This window comes from Oncorhynchus keta, chromosome 1 (assembly GCF_023373465.1).
Source record: "Oncorhynchus keta strain PuntledgeMale-10-30-2019 chromosome 1, Oket_V2, whole genome shotgun sequence".
Classification (NCBI taxonomy): Eukaryota; Metazoa; Chordata; class Actinopteri; order Salmoniformes; family Salmonidae; genus Oncorhynchus; species Oncorhynchus keta.
This window is the reverse complement of record NC_068421.1, coordinates 34749134-34772002: the sequence shown is the minus strand read 5'-3', so window position 1 is coordinate 34772002 and position 22869 is coordinate 34749134. Positions and strand designations below refer to the sequence as shown.

At 45.4% G+C, this 22869-nt stretch overlaps 1 protein-coding gene across 12 annotated transcripts in view; it reads right to left on the bottom strand.

The window, feature by feature from the left end:
* The window catches only part of phldb1b (pleckstrin homology-like domain, family B, member 1b), a 109086-nt gene that overhangs the window by 27060 nt on the left and 59157 nt on the right, over positions 1 to 22869 (bottom strand). For all 12 annotated transcript variants that reach the window (XM_035766532.2, XM_052522875.1, XM_035766784.2 and 9 more), the window contains one exon: positions 10474 to 12023. In XM_035766532.2, coding sequence (XP_035622425.1) covers positions 10474 to 12023 — 1550 coding nt within the window. The remainder of the gene's footprint in view (positions 1 to 10473; positions 12024 to 22869) is intronic.

The following is a 22869-nucleotide window of genomic DNA, read 5'->3' as shown; positions in this document are numbered from 1 at the left end:
ATTTGAACCCAGGTCTGCAGAGAAAGTATACTGTATGTTCTCTCTATTCCCACCACCTCACTTCGGGCATGTTTACTTTTTGCAGACTATCTCTTTGATACTGTTAGAAGTTAAGCGACAGTAAACATAATCGCTGTGTCATTCCACCAGACTGAACATAGTAGGCCTACTGTCTGGCTAGGTTCAAAGAGCCTAGACAGATTTATGTTGCTGTAATAGCTCGGGGGCGGCGGGTATCCTTGTGGTTAGAGCATTGGACAAGTAACCGAAAGGTTCCTAGATCGAATCCCAGAGCTGACAAGGTAAAAATCTGTAAATCTGTAAATAAAGAATTTGTTCTTAACTGACTTGCCTAGTTAAATAAAAATAAATAAAAACCATGGTGTTTATCTGTACATAAATCAGCATGACAGTGTTGCAACCTGCACATTATGGGATATTCTGATCTTATGTTCAGTGACTGGTTGCCAGGACTTTGCTTTCTCCAGCAAATTGCTAGTACGTTTTTTGCAAGCAGAGCTAGTTCCTAAAAATAGCTTTAATGGTGGAGCACCCCAACTTCTAATGCACCGCTTCAGCACCTCACCTCTAATGCACCGCTTCAGCACCTCACCTCTGATGCACCGCTTCAGCACCTCACCTCTGATGCACCGCTTCAGCACCTCACCTCTGATGCACCGCTTCAGCACCTCACCTCTGATGCACCGCTTCAGCACCTCACCTCTGATGCACCGCTTCAGCACCTCACCTCTGATGCACCTCACCTCACCTCTGATGCACCGCTTCAGCACCTCACCTCTGATGCACCGCTCAGCACCTCACCTCTGATGCACCGCACCTCACCTCTGATGCACCGCTCACCCTCACCTCTGATGCACCGCTTCAGCACCTCACCTCTGATGCACCGCTTCAGCACCTCACCTCTGATGCACCGCTTCAGCACCTCACCTCTGATGCACCGCTTCAGCACCTCACCTCTGATGCACCGCTTCAGCACCTCACCTCTGATGCACCGCTTCAGCACCTCACCTCTGATGCACCGCTTCAGCACCTCACCTCTGATGCACCGCTTCAGCACCTCACCTCTGATGCACCGCTTCAGCACCTCACCTCTGATGCACCGCTTCAGCACCTCACCTCTGATGCACCGCTTCAGCACCTCACCTCTGATGCACCGCTTCAGCACCTCTACTCTTCTTTGAGCATGAAGTCCCCTCTTTTGGGGCCATTTCTATGCTTCACGTTATTAAGTTTTGTTTATGCGTCTTATACTTTCGGTTTTGTACCTCAGCTGAAACAATATTTTTGGTTATGGAAAATACATCTAACAGCAGTTTAGATGGTACAATGATTCTCTACACTATACTAGCTTATTTTGTCACAAATTGAAATTAGGCAAACTAACATTTTAGCAACCAGAAAACGGCAGAGCGATTTCTGCATAGTGCAACCTTAAAAAAATATAAATTCCCTCAGTTTATGAGCCTCAAACGGTCTCTGTAGATGTCATTAACTGGCTCCCCCGGGGGAAAGGCACGACTGAGGCAAGGTGTTACTAGAGATTTCCTAGAACCTTTAATGCACATGATACAAAGACCTGGTGGCATAGTCGGAACCCGTGGAGAGGAGGCGAGGGCGACTCAGTTGGCCCACACGGAGTGTGGATCTCCAAGTTGGCCCACACAGAGTCCCACTCTGATCCTGCAGCTTCCGATCCCTGTAGGTCTAAGTTACTGACTGGTTCCAATCACAGCATACTGTAGCATATGGCTTCCAATCCACTGTCTATTAAACACATGGCTGTTTATGGTCTAGCTCCCACTAGTCTAGTGCATTGACACTCATTATGTGACACATAGAATTCCAAGAGTTTCCTTGAGTTCCACAACCAGCATCCACACAACACTATGTAGGTCAAATATACACTGAACAAAAATATAAATGCAACATGTAGAGTGCTGGTCCCCTGTTTCATGAGCTGAAATAAAAGATCCCAGAATTGTTCAAGACGCACTAATAGCGCATTACTCTCATTTTGTGCACAAATGTATATATTTTTTCAGTATATGTAGGCCACAGACCTAATACTAAACAATATCTGCAACGCTTTATATAGTATAAGCAGTGAGAATAATCAGAAACGGGTTAAAAGCTACATAAATCTGAATAGAGACAACTGGTCAACCGATTTCAAAGATTGTGTTATAGATTTCGATTATTCAATTAGACTCCCTCATAACTAAGTTGTTTAATTAGTTGAATAGAGTTCACCATGTTCAAGAGTTTAAAAACAACTATCAATTATGAAATCAACCAATCAATTAATCAGCCAATGAAAATTCAATTTGATTATCTACAGTACTGCAAATAAAAGTCAGCAAATCCAAGTGGGCTACTTACTCTCATTGTGGACATGTGAAAAGGCACAGCTCTAGGAGGTCAGTGAGGCTCATTGAAATCACACTCAAGCAAATCCAAGTCTCTCTCCCTGAGACAGATGAACAAACACAACCCTTCTACAGAGTCCCACCCTCAAACCCTTCCACTGTCTCCAGACCTGTGTACACAGGGAGGTGTTGGGCTGACAATGAAAGACCTTTAGTGCCCTCAATAAACAACAAGCCTCTGACTCACATTCCTACCTAGTGTACATACTGCATGTTCTCATTTCCGACCTATTCAGATGGAGTTTAATTCGATGTTGCCTCAGCGTTGAGGTAGCGTTGTGCGGTAGTAGCAGGTCCAGCTTGCTAATAGGAGGAACACGGACTGGATTTCCCAGCCAAACTAGAGACTTATTCCATATGGGCCTCTTTCCTTATCTGCTAAAGCGTGACTCAAGGAATAAGCTCAGCCACAAGCCTAAGCCACATCCAGAGTCTGTCTGCTCCATAGGAAAATACTTTATGAGAAGTGAAATACTGACCCATAGCAGGGTCCATCCCTACTATGGCCAACCTGGGATTTGAACCCACAGACCCAGAAAAGCCTAGGTCCATGTTGACAGTACTGCTCTATAGTCAAACTGGTTGCAATTAAGAGATGGCAGTTCTTTCCACCAACATTCCAATTAGCCATGACTCATTCCTGGATATTTCATGTTGTTCTGCTATGTTTACGGAGTCATTCTTCCTCCCACCACCATTTACAATTGGTCAAATTGTGACCGCACAACACAAACTCGCGGCAAGCGCTCTATGCATCATTAGCTTTCCTTATCATATTAGCAGAATGTATTTAGCCTGTTAAGCTAACCGAGTGAAAGTGACGAAATGAGTAAATGAAGTGTACAGTTAAGAAAGTCAAAGAAGATAACGCTGCAGTAAAATGTCAGGGTAATTGCTTGGCATGTGAGAGATCTGGAAAAGAGTCTGGAGTGAGGATTAATGGCATGGATTCGGCATCTTACAGAAAGTGATTGATGCTCCTCGTTGGGACATTCCGGCACACTCATTTCTAGCCAGCTATTTCCAGGCATTCCCCGAGCACCGGGACTCGGTCTTTCCCTCTCTCGCAACATCCTCTTCCTTTGAGTAAGTCAGTATCTTTCCCACCGTGCCACTCTCCCTAACAATTAAAACGACCAAGCCTATTCTTTGAATCCAAGCATCTCTTCGTCATTTTTGCCTTCTTTCCAATGTGAATCAGAGATGTGTCAGTCTCTCGCTCTTCTTTCTACTTTATTTCTGTTCCTCTTTCTCTCTCTCTGTCTTCTGTCCTTCTTGCTATGCACTTCTGCATCCTTTTCCCAGTGAGCAAACTAGTTACAATGACGTCATTATGACGCCTTTTCTGATGGCATGGTCAAATTACACCGAGTGTACAAAACAACACCTTCCTAATATTGAGTTAAACTCCACCCTTTTGCCCTCAGAACAGCCTCAATGTGTCAGTGCATAGACTCTGCAAGGTGTCAAAGCGTTCCACAGGGATGCTGGCCCATGTTGACTCCAATGCTTCCCACAGTTGTTTCAAGTTGGCTGGGATGTCCTTTGGATGGTGGACCATTGTTGATACACACGGGAAACTGTTGAGCGTACCCCGTGTTCAAAAGGCACTTCATTCTATTGTCTTGCCCATTCACCCTCTGAATGGCACACACACACACACTCCTCCCCTTCATCTACACTGAGTGCTAATTGGAGCGGCAGCTTCAAACAGCCACATGGAAGACTAGCCGTCCAGCAGCATGTTGTGCTGTCCCAAATGGTACCCCATTCACTATATTCTGTAGTACACTACTTTTGACCAGGTCTCATAGGGTAAAATAGGGTGCCATTTTAGAAGCTAACTAGCTTGACAAACCTTTCCAACCCCTGGGTACTGCATAAGCTTTACAAATAGATATGTGCTAGCCTATAGGCTAGTTCTATAGGGCAGCAAATGTGTGTTGTGCCCGACATCCACTCCACAACATCTAAAAGGCAAAACAATGCACTACAGGAGTCCATGGAAGCACCAAGTCTACACCTCCATACAACTAGAACAGCTTTTATGATACTGCAGCATGCTTTATATGATCTTCATAAGACCAGGTTTGGCCAGGTGAGGTTGAACTAACATACGGTCTCTCCCTCGCGCTCTCTTCCTCCCTCTCTCAGCTGGGTCCGTCTGAGAAGACAGAACCCACTGGCACGGCAGGATGTCGACTAGCTAAACTCAGACCTCACAGCTACACAGCAGAAGAATGACCCCTGACCTCCAAGCATTTACACCCTCAGGTTGGAGTTCACTGTGGCCTAGGTTGTGTTCATTAAAAGGGTCATTTCACTCAAATAACAAAATCACATATTGGTTTCCTTACAATGGAAATTATTCCCTCGTTTCAGTCTGTTTGGTTCCAAATGAACACGACTCTAGAGTCAAGACAATCTCTCAGTGACAGACGCAGGTGTCTTGAAGCTGACGGTGTTTGACAGTGAGTGAATAGGATGCCCTTTGAAAGGAAGCGTAAGAGTTTCATGGTATGTTTCTCTGGGAGAATTGAATCAACTCAAGTAAGATCATTTTAGCACAACCATTGTTAATTCAACAATACAGACTTGGAGATCAGGCCTAATGTAAAACGTTGCTTCTACTAATACAAATACACATGTAATCTAGCTGTGCATGTTGCGCAAATCTCCAAAGTCTAAAAACTGTTTCAAACCGTAAAAAGCATGGAACAAAACACACCCACCAACTTTAGCACACGCAGGAACACACACCCCTGCTGGTCCCTGCTCTGTCCCGCTCTGTGTGCTTCCGATCCGCTTCCACTGAGGACTTTACGTCAATCTATTACTGGTCCTAGATCAGTGTAGTATGTACAGTAAACTGTGGCTGTACTATGGTTCTATTGCTAGGTTCTGTTCTCAGTCATTCACAGCTCACGTTTGAACCGAACTCAGATGGAGATCCTTCCCCTGTCCTCAGGCCAAGTGGGAGGGGCTTAGAAACTAGGGAGAGGGGTCAGAGGTATTTGTTTACAATGCTCTGATCTTGAGACTTGTTTCTGCACTCCCTTGGGAGACTGTACAGATGGAGCTCTACTAAAATAGAGTAAGGTGAGAATACCAACTCTAATGGAAAGACTAGCCTTTCTTAGACAATGTTTTTTTTGTTTTTCCTGTTAAAAATTGCTGAACTTTCCTTTTTTCAGACAAAGGTGTCCTCTCCTAGGGCTGTGACAATTGTGGAATTTTTGGTAACAATTAATTGTCATGAAAATGGCTGCGGTTACTGGCATAATTTACATTTGTATAAAAACAAATGTTTTGCTCTTGTAATGCATCTTTGAAAACTCGCTACGAGGGAATACAACAACAGCTTTGGTGACACCCGTATCAAAAACAAATGTTTTGATCGCTTGCAACTTTTGGAAATTATGGGTCTCCACTCAACCGTGGCGATCTGCTTGTAAAATAATTCACCCAATTAAAACGTAGAAATTAAAAACCGCTATTTGGTCAACTTTTATCTACTTGAATATAAAGTTGAATCCCCCTTCATCTAAAATGAATGTATTAAGACGGTTATGACGAAAACATCTTTCAGTTCACGGTTATGCCCATAATTGTCAGTTTACATGATAATTGTGACAGCCCTATGACCTCCCCCTTCCCTGAATGTTCTCTGAATGCAGATAGCCTGACACATCTTCGTGCCCCCATCACATGCCGTCTGAAACAACCAACGACTGCTTTAAAACAGCATGGTAGCATGTCGTATTTGGAAAATCGTGACAATGGGGCGGTAGAACTGACACAGAGAACCTACAGAACCTACACACAGACACGGAGCATATTTACACAGACTAGATGAAAACAGCGTCCCTTCAAGAGGAGTCTGAATGAGAGATTTGCCACTGACCCAGATTATCTATGAAGTGAGGAGACAGTATCTTCCCCCACCCTTTCTCTCACTCTCTTTTCTCAATCCAGCTGTGAGGATCACTATAATCTGCCCTGGCTAGTAAACTCGATACCCACCGTGCTTTAAACCCCGCCACACACGCACGTATAAGCCTTCACGGATGGTTCATATTCTAGGCCTAATGGTAGTTAGAATTATAAAGTCATATACTGGTACAACTACAAAATATAAAAACGCCATTAAAATCAACCCCAGCTGCTTGACCACAGAACTAGACCAGTGACAGAGAGGCCATTGTTCTCGGTCTAAACCTAGGCCATGCTGCCCGATGACAGGACGATACGGGCGAGAATATGTTTGGTGCGCTGGGTATATTTGGTGTGCTAATCCATGTGAACACTGACAAGGATGCCAGTCATGCAGAGAAGACATCGCTCTCTCCGGTGAAGAGGCGACCGCTCTCTCTGACATTCTCACCGACTCTGAAATGTCTTTCGCTTCGATGGAAATTCTTTCCGGACAGAATTGCACAAGAGACAGGGAAAGAGAGGGGCCGAAAGAGACCGACGTAGAGAGGAAATAATGCTCTCAAGGTAAAGCAGTATAGAAACTTCAATGAAGGTCTTAAACTCTTCGGGAGAACAAATATTTCCCCTTGAGCTAGAGAGAACTAACAATAATAGTCTAAATTGTATCCATGCACATTTTGAGATAGCCACATTTTTTCAGCTGACTATCTTTGTTTAGCTACGTTTAGAAATGTCTCTGCGAGCATGACGAAACGTCAGAATTATAAGGTAATGGAATATGTGGTGTCGTCATCCTTGGACCACTCGTTACAACATTGAGGTCATCTTCAGTAGACTGCCGTTTTCATAACCCTGTCTGTCTGACAGTCAGCCAGTGACGAACGCCATAATTCCTAGTGTGTTGGCCACGGCAGCGCTTCACTAATCAACAATGTATAGCACTACAACTCAAAGGCAGCTCAGATGTGAGAAATTATCTCCTTAACTGCCTGGACTCCTACTTGACAGAGCTCACCTCTGATTGGCTGGCAAAAATAACATCTTAAGATACCGTTTCACTGGTTTATGTGACACACGATACTTGGATGAAAGAGAATAAAGGCGCTGTATAAACATTGTAAACAGATGGTATGAATGACGTCGTCCCTGGTGAACACTTATGTTTTCTCGGGCCACAGAACACATAAACGTCTTTCCAGATCACAGAAATAATTGAGTATCCTTGGTACAGTAAACAAGTCCTATGTATAAACAGCGCTGTTATTTTACCAGGATGCCAGAGAGCCTGTGCTGCCTCTCTCTGCAGGGATAGATAGCTGTACCCAGCATACCCCTTTGCTTCAGGCATGACACTGATCCCCAGGGTCTGACTGACTGCATCCGGAAATAACTCAGCGACAAAGGGCAGTTAGTTACCCCTGGCCTGGCCGGACCTGCAGCATGTTGCTGGGAGACTGACAGACTGACTTCTGACAGACGGCGAGCAGGCAGGCAGACAGACAGAGACGGTCCTTGGGTACAGAAAGTGTAGCAAATATAGCCTTGATGAATGGACTGTAAATTGCCCCCGACCTCCCCTCCCCCTCCAAAAGAAATGACTGTGCCAGTCACATGGCGACGTCCCCATCCACCCCCCCACTGGCAGCTCCAGTGAGAGACACCGAGGACCTGTGTCACGCTTGGCTCGCTGCACTGCCTCTCGCCGTCTCTCACCACGGCAGGAGTCTAACGCCTTCCACTTACAAGGACCTTATGTCATGGTTAGCTCTGCACAGTTCGGTCTGGGTCTTGTTGCTGGATCTCAAAGACCAGAACAGAATCTTTGGGTGGATTTAAACAGATGCAGAAATACCTCATGGTAATAATGGTTACGGGATCCAAATCCTTAATTCAGTTCTGCATGAGCTGAGCACACCTGGGTTCACAATGAATGCATAGAATACTCGTACTCCCCTCTTGATCCAGCAATGAAAATACTAGCATACCAGTTTCAAAGCTCATATGCCAGGGGCTTAATCTTGTTATAACTGGGATAGATAGCTCATTAAGCTAAAGCCTAGGCACTAAGCTAAAGCCTAGGCATTTGCTCAGGGAGCTAATGCAAACCTTCTGGCTTCAGACTAGGTTACTAATCACGCAGGCATTACGTAATTCACCAAACCACCCCTCTTACATTTTGAAAGTCCGACCTGCAGGTGACAAAGTCTCTACAATCTGTCCGCATTCGTAGTACCTCCCTTTCTATGTTACATTACTTATCTGCATGGTTTATGTACAGTGGTGGGAAAAGTACCCAATTGTCATAATTGAGTCAAAAGATACCTCAATAGAACATGACTCAAGTAAGTCACCCAGTAAAATATGAGTAAAAGTCTAAAAGTATTTGGTTTTAAATAAGTATTACTAGTAAATGTAATTACCAAAATATACTTAAGTATCAAAAGTAAAAGTATAAATAGTTTCAAATTCCTTATTTTTACAGATAGCCAGGGGCACACTCAGCCATCATTTGCAAAATAAGCATGCATGTTCAGTGAGTCGGCCAGATCAGAGGCAGTAGGGATGACCAGAGATGTTCTCTTGATAAAGGTGTGAATTAGACCATTTTCCTGTCCTGCTAATCATTCAAAATGTAGCAAATACTTTTGAGTGTCAGGTAAAATGTATGGAGTAAAAAGTACATTATATTCTTTAGGAATGTCGTGAAGTAAAAGTTGTCAAAAATATAAATAGTAAAGTAAAGTACAGATACCATAAAAAACTCCTTATGTAGTACATTCAAGTATTTTTACACCACTGCTTACAGTATGTACATTCCCTGTTATTCCTTCTGCTATTTACATTCTGTCCTTTGTCAATATTTCCCAGTCTAATGGCACAAGGTTAAGACCAAAAGTCGTTATGGTTCGCTGTAATAACCATCATTTCAATTAAAACCCCATCCATACAGAGAGAATCGCAAATACAATTGAACTGATAGGCCTAAAGGTTGGGGGATCTTGTTGTCCTTAATCAAAAAGGAACTATTATTAACTTGATCTAGATTTGAAAATTGCCTTCTTCCTGACAATTGCTTTTCTCGTTGAATTGAGAAAGACATTTCTCTAACATTTAGGACTACAGCCTATTCCAACACATGGGGGTGACAGAGGAGACAAAGACAGATTGTGTCCATTCTGGGATTGCCAGGCATGGTTTTACTGCTGTATAATGGAAGTAATGCTCCTGTTGGGAACCATAGGGTAGCCCAGTTTACACAGAGAGGCTAGGGCACGTCATTCCTCCTCGACCCTCATTTTGGCAGCAGCACCCTACTCATAGAAATAGAATGTACCCATGACTGTACCTTCATATTGTCATGATTTGAACGGGGTTCCCCATTCTAGTAATTCTATTACTACTAATACAAGGAGGTAGAAAAGAGTTTATCACACAGCATATAAAGTATTTTAAGGGTCATTGTCTCAGGCACTTCATTAGGGACATAAGTCCAAGTCTACTGCTCCCTCCCTCCCTTTAGCGCAAAAGGGACAACAAACAATGGGGTTGCTTTGGAAAAACATGGCCGCTCCGTCACCACACATCAGCAGTTAAGATAGTTTCACTCCTCGCTTTTCCTCACAAATTTGGACTTCACGGTGCTCTCCACTCCCATCATTTTAGGTTAAACAAATGGTTGTCTGGTGATGTGGAGGAACACTTGAGTGGAGACAGACTAAAAATGTTGGTTAAAAAAGGCTATAAGCCGAACTACAGCTCAACAGATCCAGTTGCTAAGAAACTTCAGGTTTTATTGTTGTTTTTTAGGGTGGGAATTCACACCCTTTCATATTTTATTTTTATTTGAAGGATAGTGGCGTGAGAGACGGAGAGAGAGATTTGTGTCAACGTCAAGAGCTGGATAAGGGGCATATTTCCCAGGCAGCCGAGTTATCTCCTTGAGGACCAGTATCAAAATGAATGGTTATTGAATTGATAGCATTACTTCGAATAACTTCTAGTTTGCTATTACCCTGTACCACATAGGTCAATGATGAATTGTGTGGATAGGTAGCCTAACTCAAAGCTAACAGTAGGCTACTACACTTACCAGTCTCTCCATCTCCTGCTCCCTAAGCCTCTCCTCTCTCTGGCGCCGGTGGTACTCCAACAGCTCGTCCTCGTTGTCGCTGATCTCAGAGATGCTGTTTTTCCGTTCCCGCATGCCCGGGTGGGGGCCCCTCTGATCCCGGGGGCCCCCGGACATCTTCCTATGGCCCCTAGGGCTGGCGAGAGGCGAAGAGCCAGGTAGGGAGCCCAGGCTGTAAGCAGGGGAGAGGGCGTTCCCAAAGCTGGCCTTCCTTCCCCCTCCCCCACTCTCCATCATCATCAGCCCCAAGGTAGGGGAGGGGCTGCGGGCTCGGACCACACTGCCACCAAACTGGTCCTCCGGGGGGGAGCCGGCCTTGCGTCGGAGCCCGGGGCTCTCCGGGACTCCCAGCTTCCCCAATGATGATGGGCTCTCAGGCGTTCTCAACATGGGGATACTTCCAGGGAGAGCCCCCGGGAGAACAGGCACCCCTCTGCGAGCCATGGAGGGGCTGAGAGGGGGGAGCTCCCTCATGCTGCTGCCACCACCGCCGCTGTGGTCGAGGTTCCTGTGGGAGAGCCGAGGGCTCTTTGGGGGCTGCAGCGTGAGAGGGTGGGGAAAGGGGTGGTGCTGCTGGAGTGGAGAGCCCCCCTGGATTATGTGGACGATGGGGTCCAGGGGAGGCTGGAAGGCCCTGCTGGGCTGGGATAGCAGCTGTCTGGAAGCGCTGGAGGTGAGGGAGTGGTCCACCTGCTCTCTGAAGGGGCTGGCCGGACGCTCCTGGAGAATGTTGCCCGCTTTCGTCCTGGGACTGGATGGGGAAGAAGACGTGGCGGCGTAGGAGAAATTGGAGGTGAGTCTGGGGTTACTTGGCACTGCGTTCCTGCCCATGTACCCGGCATCGGCTGATGCAACAGATAGGTGGGTCAGTCTGGGACTCTCTGAACCCATCACCCCTGGGCTGTCCAGGCTCTGGCCTCTGCGGGCCGGCTTGGGGCTCTGAGGGGCCTCCAGGAGACATTTCCTCTGGAGCCTGGGGCTCTCAGGAACCCTCTGCACCCCACCGCCGGGGCTGTAGTTTGTCATTATGGTCCTTGGCTGGGGGATGGGTGGTGTAGTTGTGTAGTTGTAGCTGGATGAGCGGACCGGCACGGGGGGCAGGGATAGGTCCTGGGGGTCCAGGCAGCCGCTGGGAGAAGGGCTGGTGTAGCTGCCTGCGCTGCTGGCCGCCGAGGGAGAGGACAGAGGGGAGAAGGGCGGGGAGGTGTTCTCATAGCTAGAGCCCACTGACATGGCCCCCGGGCTGGTGGGAGGGGAGAGGAGGTAGCGGCCTCCTCCGTTGACCATGGGGGACAGCGGGGAGTGGGGGATGGGGTGGTCTGGATTTTTTGAGTCTGAAGAGGAAGGCTGGGGATCATCCATGACTAGGGAATCCATGATGTCCTGGAGGTCCTTTTCGATGGAGCTGACGATGGCACTATGCTCGGAGCGTGGGACTCTCTCACCGGGGGCTGGGTGGTGCGACTGGGATGCTCCTGATTGATGGTTCCCATTGACCAGGCTCTTTGAGTCTGTAGGGAAAACAGAACTAATATCACTCACTAGGCTATACTATGAGTGAAGACTATGACCACTGCAATATATACGGTTAAAACATTTTTTTTTCAGTATGGTATATCCCTGAAAACATGACAAATAGAAACAGACATGAGCTCTAAGAGCTGAATAGATAATGAGATGATATTGAGAGAATTGAATGGACCGTAAAGTTCATAAATGGACTGTATCTTGCGGTTGCACCACCACTCATTTATATAAAGTGCCTTGTTACTTTTATTATAGAACCTAAGCCTTTAGCACAAGTACCTTCAACTGGCTTCTATGTTTTATTGGTTGGTTGGTTAAAGCCATCAATTACCTTCGAGCGCTTCTAAATTTAAACCTGCCCACTGCCCAACTTAATCCACCCAAATCACAATTTGCATGAAGAAATGCTAATGAGAAAAAGGAAAGAGAAGAGAGATACAGAGTGGCGACAGAGACCAAGAAAGAGTGAGAGAAACAGGGGGAGAGATTGAGAGAGAGAGTGAGAGAAACAGGGGGAGAGATTGAGAGAGAGAGTGAGAGAAACAGGGGGAGAGATTGAGAGAGAGAGTGAGAGAAACAGGGGGAGAGATTGAGAGAGAGAGTGAGAGAAACAGGGGGAGAGATTGAGAGAGAGAGTGAGAGAAACAGGGGGAGAGATTGAGAGAGAGAGTGAGAGAAACAGGGGGAGAGATTGAGAGAGAGAGAGAGAAACAGGGGGAGAGATTGAGAGAGAGTGAGAGAAACAGGGGGAGAGATTGAGAGAGAGTGAGAGAGCGACAAAGGCAGCAAAAGACAGGCTTTGGAAAGATTGAGGGGAAAATGTGCCAGTAGAACTCAATTACTGTGTGGCTGGAGAGCAGCGCAAGCCAGGGCACAGTGGTAATTCAATCGAAATCGCAGGCAACCCTCAGTCTCCCCATAATGTCAACGTTGTAGATTAGGGAGCACAAGGGGACATCCAGGTGTAATCTATGGTATTAATATGATATGCTAATAGGCTGCAATCAGGAATAAGCAATGTGATCATTTGTATGATGGCAGGTAAGCCTAGCGGTTAGAGCGTTGGGCCAGTAACCGAAAGGTTGCTGGTTCGAATACCTGCGCCGAAAGGCACTTACCCCTAATTTGCTCCAGGGGCACCGTACTACTATGGCTGACCCTGTAAAAGAACATTTCACTGTACCTATCTGACGTGAAAATAACACTGCTGGGTTTTTCATGCTCAACAGTTCCCCGTGTGTATCAAGAATGCTCCACCACCCAAAGGACATCCAGCCAACTTGACACAACTATGGGAAGCATTGGAGTCAACATGGGCCAGCATCCCTGTGGAACACTTTCGACACCTTGTCGACTAGACAAATTGAGGCATGTTCTGAGGGCAAAGGGGTGGGGGGGGTGCAACTCAATATTATTATTTTTGTTTATGTTTGGTATACTCAGTATATATAAACAAATTAGTGAGATAATGTATCTTTGGCAACTCGTGTGTGTGGAAATATGTACTGTATGTGGAAATATGTACTGTATGTGGAAATATGTACTGTATGTATGTGAATATGTATACCATATTTCTGTAACATAGACATGCACATGTCAAATATGAAAGCCATTCCAAATACAGCTGTTTCAAATAGGGTTCTTTCAGTCTAGAATAAACAAGCTACTGTGTATCACTGCAGTAAATAACCACCTTCATTTTGATTTCTATTCATAAATATGACCTCATAGCCCTGGATGATGAAGAGGCTTTACAAATAATGCATAAGCACTATTTGTTCAGCAAAGAGCTGCCTGTTCTTTCTACAATGACTCAACCAGAGTTCTTCATCTGCCAAGCAGAAAAACTATTCAAGCATCATGTAATTTTGAGTGACAGCGTGACCACCATATGGCCCCAATACATGTTGGTGTAAATTACAATTATATGGATATTTTTTGTCGGTTACTTGGTTATTCATTTTCCCCGTTATTTTTTCATCCCAGAACAGGCCACATGGTCGTAGGATGTCGCCAGCATTTCGATTGTCAAACGTCTCAGAAGATGAATAGACCCACAATGTCAAAAACGTAGAGAATGCCGGTGAAAATACATTAGTCTCTGGACAGCGGTAAATATTAATAATTATCAGTACTTACATGAATGGGCAAGCCTGCGACTAAGATATAATGACTTTTAACCCAGCTAAAAACCCAAACGCTGGAGCCGGCATTTCTACCTCAATAAAGCTGCATTTACCGAAGCCTGTCGTAGCCTACCCGGCTCTCCGCACCCGGGAAGGTTGACAGAGTGATATTCCAGCCGGGTTTCGTGTGCCAGGCGCCGCTACCCTGCTAGCTCGCTCCCCCTCCCTTCCCTGTCCACCGTGCTGATGTGACAGACTGGTAGTTTACCGGGGCGGGAACTAATGGCGTCTGTTTTTCTTCTTAAAGGTGCAGTGCAGTCAAAAACGTGTTTTATATATATTTCCACACTATGAGCTTGGAATATTACTGTGAATTTGTCTAAATTCTTATAATACATTTCGAGTGTAAGAGCAGTTTGAAAAGACTGCCTGAAATTTCAACTAATTTTGTATAAGTGAGCTTCAATGCCATACAACTCTCCTTCAGTGGCCTCCAATTGTTCTTAAATACAAGTAAAACTAAATGCATGCTCTTCAACTGATCGCTGCCTGCACCTGTCCGCCTGTCCAACATCACTACTTTGGACGGCTCTGACTTAGAATATGTGGACAACTACAAATACCTAGGTGTCTGGTTAGACTGTAAACTCTCCTTCCAGACTCACATCAAACATCTCCAATCCAAAGTTACATCTAGAATAGGCTTCCTATTTCGTAACAAAGCATCCTTCACTCATGCGGCCAAACATACCCTTGTAAAACTGACCATCCTACCAATCCTCGACTTTGGCGATGTTATTTACAAAATAGCCTCCAATACCCTACTCAATAAATTGGATGCAGTCTATCACAGTGCCATCCGTTTTGTCACCAAAGCCCCATATACTACCCACCACTGCGATCTGTACGCTCTCGTTGGCTGGCCCCGCTTCATACTCGTCGCCAAACCCACTGGGTCCAGGTCATCTACAAGACCCTGCTAGGTAAAGTCCCCCCTTATCTCAGCTCGCTGCTCACCATAGCAGCACCCACCTGTAGCACGCGCTCCAGCAGGTATACAGTGGGGCTAAAAAGTATTTAGTCAGCCACCAATTGTGCAAGTTCTCCCACTTAAAAAGATGAGAGAGGCCTGTAATTTTCATCATAGGTACACTTCAACTACAGACAAAATGGAAAAAAAATCCAGAAAATCACATTGTAGGATTATTCATGAATTTATTTGCAAATTATGGTGGAAAATAAGTATTTGGTCACCTACAAACAAGCAAGATTTCTGGCTCTCACAGACCTGTAACTTCTTTAAGAGGCTCCTCTGTCCTCCACTCGTTACCTGTATTAATGGCACCCGTTTGAACTTGTTATCTGTATTATTATATATATAAAAGACACCTGTCCACAATCTCAAATAGTCACACTCCAAACTCCACTATGGCCAAGACCAAAGAGCGGTCAAAGGACACCAGAAACAAAATTGTAGACCTGCACCAGGCTGGGAAGACTGAATCTGCAATAGGTAAGCAGCTTGGTTTGAATAAATCAACTGTGGGAGCAATTATTAGGAAATGGAAGACATACAAGACTACTGATAATCTCCCTCGATCTGGGGCTCCACGCAAGATCTCACCCCGTGTGGTCAAAATGATCACAAGAACGGTGAGCAAAAATCCCAGAACCACACGGGGGGACCTAGTGAATGACCTGCAGAGGGCTGGGACCAAAGTAACAAAGCCTACCATCAGTAACACACTACGCCGCCAGGGACTCAAATCCTGCAGTGCCAGACGTGTCCCTCTGCTTAAGCCAGTACATGTCCAGGCCAGTCTGAAGTTTGCTAGAGAGCATTTGGATGATCCAGAAGAAGATTGAGAGAATGTCATATGGTCAGATGAAACCAAAATATAACTTTTTGGTCAAAACTAAACTCGTCGTGTTTGGAGGACAAAGAATGCTGAGTTGCATCCAAAGAACACCATACCTACTGTGAAGCATGGGGGTGGAAACATCATGCTTTGGGGCTGTTTTTCTGCAAAGGGACCAGGACGACTGATCCGTGTAAAGGAAAGAATGAATGGGGCCATGTATCGTGAGATTTTTAGTGAAAACCTCCTTCCATCAGCAAGGGCATTGAAGATGAAACGTGGCTGGGTCTTTCAGCATGACAATGATCTCAAACACACCGCCCAGGCAACGAAGGAGTGGCTTCGTAAGAAGCATTTCAAGGTCCTGGAGTGACCAAGCCAGTCTCCAGATCTCAACCCCATACCAGCAACAGTGTGTGAAGACTTACAGAAAACGTTTGACCTCTGTCATTGCAACAAAGGGTATATAGCAAAGTATTGAGAAAATTTTGTTATTGACCAAATACTTATTTTCCACCATAATTTGCAAATAAATTCATAAAAAATCCTACAATGTGATTTTCTGGATTTTTTTTCTTCTCATTTTGTCTGTCATAGTTGAAGTGTACCTATGATGAAAATTAAAGGCCTCTCTCATCTTTTTAAGTGGGAGAACTTGCACAATTGTGGCTGATTAAACCATTTTTTGCCCCACGGTATCTCTGGTCACCCCCAAAACAAAAATCTGAAACTGGAAACACTTACCTCCCTCACTAGTTTTAAGCACCAGCTGTCAGAGCAGCTCACAGATTACTGCACCTGTACATTGCCCATCTATAATTTAGCCCAAACAACTACCTCTTTCCCTACTGTATTTATTTATTTTGCTCCCCATTATTTCTATCTCTACTTTACACATTCTTCCACTGCAAATCAACCATTCCAGTGTTTTACCTGCTATATTGTATTTACTTCACCACCATGGCATTTTTTTGCCTTTACCTCCCTTATCTCACCTCAGTTGCTCACATTGTATATAGACTTATTTTTCGACTGTATTATTGACTGCATGTTTGTTTTACTCCATGTGTAACTCTGTGTTATTGTATGTGCCTAACTGCTTTGCTTTATCTTGGCCAGGTCGCAATTGTAAATGAGAACTTGTTCTCAACTTGCCTACCTGGATAAATAAAGGTTAAATAAAATAAATAAATTAGGCAGTATAAATTAATTCAATTCAAGGGCCTATATTGGCATGGAAAAAATAAGTTAATGTTGCCAAAGCAAGTAAATTAGTAAATTAATAGACCAATAACAAAGAGCGTTTCGACCCTCTGTCAATGACAGCTAGTTGTCAAGTTACATATCCCTCCCATTAGGCCCCTAACTCAAACCACTCCCAGACTGTCCAAGATAAATTGTGTATGAGAAATAGCCTTTTGCTAAGAAGCTATTTGTTTATTTTTGCCATTTTAATTTAAAACTATCACCGTAGCTAGGTTTCCATCCAATTGGCGACAGATTTTCATGTAAATATTCTAGAATCTGCATGAAGAAAATATACACATTTCTACTCTGGTCTGGGAACCTGAGCTCTAGCCCACAGCTTGCAGATACAGTGCGGGTAGGCCAGTCTACATGAGATTATGGATAAAAGCGATAACAGATTACAAAGGAAGACCCAGCCGTGAGGTGCCCAACGATGCCTCTCTACCAGACAAACTCAATGCAATCTATGCACGCCTTGATAATACCAACATCGTACCGGGTGTGAGGGCCGCCACCGACCCAGAAGATTGGGTTTGATCTCGCTCTCCAAGGCCAACGTGAGTATTCCAGGGCGCTTTCTCAGAGCATGTGAAGAACAGCTGGCAGGTATATTCCCGGTCATTTTCAACATCTCCTTGTCCCAGTCTGTATTCCCAACATGTTTTAAGATGACCACCACATCATATCATCCCTGTTCCCAAGAACTCTAAGGCTTCATGCCACAATGACTACCACCCTGTAGCACTCATATCTGTAATCATGAAGTGCTTTGAGAGACTGGTTATGGAACACATCAACTCTATCACCCCAGACACCCTAGAACCACTCCAATTTGCAATAACGCCCCAACAGATCAATAGATGACGCAATCTCAGTTGCACTCAACACTGCCCTCACCCACCTAGATAAGAGGAATACCTACTGTATGTGAGAATGCTGTTCATTAAATACAGCTCAGCTTTCAACACCATTGTCCCCTCCAGACTCATCACCAAGCTTAGGACCCTGGGACTAAACACCTCCCTCTGCAACTGGATCTTAGACTTCCTGACGGGCCAACTCCAGGTGGGGAGGGTAGGCAACATCAACTCTGCCACGCTGACCCTCAACACAGGGGCCACAAAGAGGTGTGCTTAGTCCCCTCTTGTACTCCCTGTTCACCTATGACTGCGTGGCCACGTATAACTCCAACTCCATCATCAAGTTTGATGACGACACGACGGTGGTAGACCTGGTCACTGCCGACGATGAGAGAGACTACAGGGAGGGGGTCAGTGACTGGCAGCGTCCCCAACAATAACCTCTCACTCAACATCAGTAAGACCAAGGAGCTGAGCTCCCTGCCATCCAGGGCCTCTATATTGGGAGGTGTAAAAGGAAGGCCCGGAAAATCATAAAAAAATCCAGCCACCCATGCCATTCCCTCTGCTTCCGAACGGCAAGCGGTACCGGTACATCAAGTCTGACACCAACAGGCACCTGAACAGCTTCTATCCCCATGTCATAAGACTGCTAAATAGCTAACTAAATAGCTAACAAAATGGATACACAGACTGAGTTGACCTTTGTATTTTATTCTTATTATTGCACTGTCTATGCACACTCACATGACTCTACACACGACGCACACTGATACTCCAACCCACGGCGTGTGTGACTCACAAGTGACGCAGGGGTTTAAGGCACTTCATCTCAGTGCAAGAGGCGTTACTACAGTCCCTGGTTTGATTGCAGGCTGTATCACATCTGGCCGTGATTGGGAGTCCCATCGGGCGGCGCACAATTGGCCCAGAGTCGTCCGGGTTTGGACGGGGTAGACCGTCATTGTAAATAAGAATTTGTTCTTAATTGACTTCATACAGTACCCTGGGAAAGTATTCAGACCCCTTGACTTTTTCCACATTCTGTTACGTTATAGCTGTATTTTAAAATGTATGAATCTACACACAATACCCCGTAATGATAAAGCAAAAAAACAGGTTTTACAAATTTTTGGAAATGTATTAAAAAATAAAAACATATTTTCATACCAAATGCTATGAGACTAGAAATTGAGCTCAGGTGCATCCTGTTTCCATTGATCATCCTTGAGGTGTTTCTACAACTTGATTGGAGTCCACCTGTGGTAAATCCAATTGATTGGACATGATTTGGAAAGGCACACACCTGTCTATAAAAGGTCCCACAGTTGACAGTGCATGTCACAGCAAAAACCAAGCCATGGGGTTGAAAGTATTGTTCATAGATCTCCGGGACAGGATTGCGTTGAGGAATAGATCAGGGGAAGGGTACCAAAACATTTCTACAGCATTGAAGGTCCCCAAGAACACAGTGGCCACCATCATTCTTAAATGAAAGTTTCGAACCACCAAGATTCTTCTAAGAGCTGGCCGCCCGGCCAAACTGAGCAATCAGGGAAGAAGGGCCTTGGTCAGGGAGGTGACCAAGAACCCAATGGTCACTCTGACAGAGCTCTAGAGTTCCTCTGTGGAGATGGGATAATCTTCCAGAAGGAAAACCATCTCTGCAGCACCACCAAAAACATACCAGCATTCTTGGTGACACAAACGTCACAAAGTAACTATAGGTGGTAGCTTTACCTTTATGGTAGAGTGGCCAGACGGAAACCACTCCTCAGTAAAAGGCACGTGAGAGCCCACTTGGAGTTGCCAAAAGGCACCTAAAGACTCTCAAATCATGAGAAACAAGATTCTCTGGTCTGATGAAACCAAGATTTAACTCTTCGGCCTGAATGCCAAGTGCAACGCCTAGAGGAAACCTGGCACCATCCCTACGGTGAAGCATGGTGATGGCAGCATTATGCTGTGGGAATGTTTTTCAGCAGCAGGGACTGGGAGACTAGTCAGGATCGAGCAGGATCGAGGCAACGATGAACAGAGCAAAGTACAGAGATCCTTGATGAAAACCTGCTCCAGAGCACTCAGAACCTCAGACTTGGGCGAAGGTTCATCGTCCAACAGGACAACGACCCTAAGCACACAGCCAAGATGGGGCGGCGGCCTGTCACGGGCGGTGGCCTATGTCACGGGGTAGCGACCTACGTATATTTGTAAACAACATCTGGTGCATGATATCTAAGGAAGTCTCAAGGTTTTTCTCGCCTGAGGTAGAGTGTCTCATGATAAGCTGTAGACCACACTATCTACCTAGATAGTTTTCATCTGTATTTTTCGTAGATGTCTACATATCACCCCAGACCGATGCTGGCACTGAAACCGCACTCAATGAGCTGTATACCGTCATAAGCAAACAGGAAAACACTCATTCAGAGGCGGTGCTACCAGTGGCCGGGGTACATAATGCAGGGGAAACTTAAATCAGTTCTACGTCATTTCTATCAACATGTTAAATGTGCAACCAGAGGAAGAAAACTCAAGACCACATTTTACTCCACACACAGAGATGCGAGCAAAGCTCTCCCTCGCCCTCCAATTGGAAAATCTGACTACAATTCTATCCTGCTTACAAGCAAAAATTAAAGCAGGAAGCACCAGTGACTCGGTAAATAAAAAAAGTGGTCAGATGGAGCAGATGCAAAACTACAGGACTGTTTTGCTATCACAGACTGGAATATGTTCCGGGATTCTATTGATGGCATTGAGGAGTACACCACATCAGTCACTGGCTTGATCAATAAGTGCATCGATGACGTCATCCCTACAGTTACTGTATGTACATACCCCAACCAGAAGCCATGGATTACAGGCAACATTCGCACTGAGCTAAAGGGTAGAGCTGCCACTTTCAAGGAACGGGACTCTAACCTGGAAGCTTTTAAGAAATCCCACTATGCCCTCCGACGAATCATCAAACAGGCAAAGCATCACAACAGGATTAAGATAGAATCATACTACACCGGCTCCTATGCTCGTCAGATGTGGCCGGGATTGCAAACTATTACAGACTACAAAGGGAAGCCCAGCCGAGGGCTGCCCAGTGACACGAGCCTACCAGACGAGCTAAATAACTTATATGCTCGCTGAGGCAAGTAACACTGAAACATGCATGAGAGCATCAGCTGTTCCGAACAACTGTGTGATCACGCTCTCTGCAGCCGATGTAAGACCTTTAAGCAGGTCAACATTCACAAGGCCGCAGGGCCAGACAGATTACCAGGACATGTACTTTAATCATGCGCTGACCAACTGGCAAGTGTCTTCACTGACATTTTCAACCTCTCCCCGTCTGAGTCTGTAATACCAAAGTCCTTGTGGCCAAGAACACTAAGGTAACCTGCCTAAATGACTACCGACCCGTAGCACTCACGTCGGTAGCCATGAAATACTTTGAAAGGCTGATCATGGCTCACATCAACACCATCAGACCCATTCCAATTTGCATGCCACCCCAACAGACCCACAGATAATGCAATCTCTATTACACTCCACACTGCCCTTTCACACATGGACAAAAGGAACACCTATGTGAGAATGCTATGCATTGACTACAGAACAGCGTTCAACACCATAGTGCCCTCAAAACTCATCACTAAGCTAAGGACCCAGGGACTAAACACCTCCCTCTGCAACTGGATCCTGGACTTCCTGACGGGCTGCCCCCAGGTGGTAAGGGTGGGTAACAACACATCCTCCGCGCAGATCGTCAATAGGGGGGGCCCTCAGGGGTGCGTGCTCAGTCCCCTCCTGTACTCCCTGTTCACTAATGACTGCACGGTCAAGCACGACTCCAACACCATCATTTAGTTTGCCGATGACACAACAGTGGAAGGCCTGATCACCGAAAACGATGAGACAGTCTATAAAGAGGAGGTCAGAGACCTGACCATGTGGTGCAAGGACAACAACCTCTCCCTCAACATGATCAAGACAAAGGAGATGATTGTGGGATACAGGAGATGGAGGACCGAGCACGCCCCCATTCTCATCGACGGGGCTGTAGTGGAGCAGGTTGAGAGCTTCAAGTTCCTTGGCGTTCACATCAACAAACGAACATGGTCCAAGCACACCAAGATAGTCGTGAAGAGGGCACGACAAAACCTATTCCCCCTCAGGAGACTGAAAAGATTTGGCATGGGTCCTCAGATCCTCAAAAGGTTCTACAGCTGCACCATCGAGAGCATCCTGACGGGTTGCGTCACTGCCTGGTATGGCAACTGCTTGGCCTCCAACCGCAAGGCACTACAGAGGGTAGTGCGTACTGCCCAGTACATCACTGGGGCCAAGCTTCCTGCCATCCTGGACCTCTCAGCTTAGAGACAGTGACCTTCCAAGGTAAGGATGTAAAGTGTAATTTAACGATTCACTGCCTACAATAATGCAGGCCTATTATTATCATGTTTGGTAACATTGCCCATGTATTTATTTTCAGAGTTCCAATTAGTTGTAAAAATGTCTCAGAACTCTGCTGAATTTCCTCAATTGAAGGTCAGCTAAGTTAACCTCGGCTACTTAACGTTACTAGCTCGGTATTTGAAGTTGTTATATTATCATTAGTAGTCTATTATCAGGTAAAAGCTTATACTTATTATTCATAATTTCTCAAATATTTATTAGCTAATTATTCAGTCAAATACACTATGCTACAGCCATTGAATCTGTCTTTGAGCGTTAAGGGAC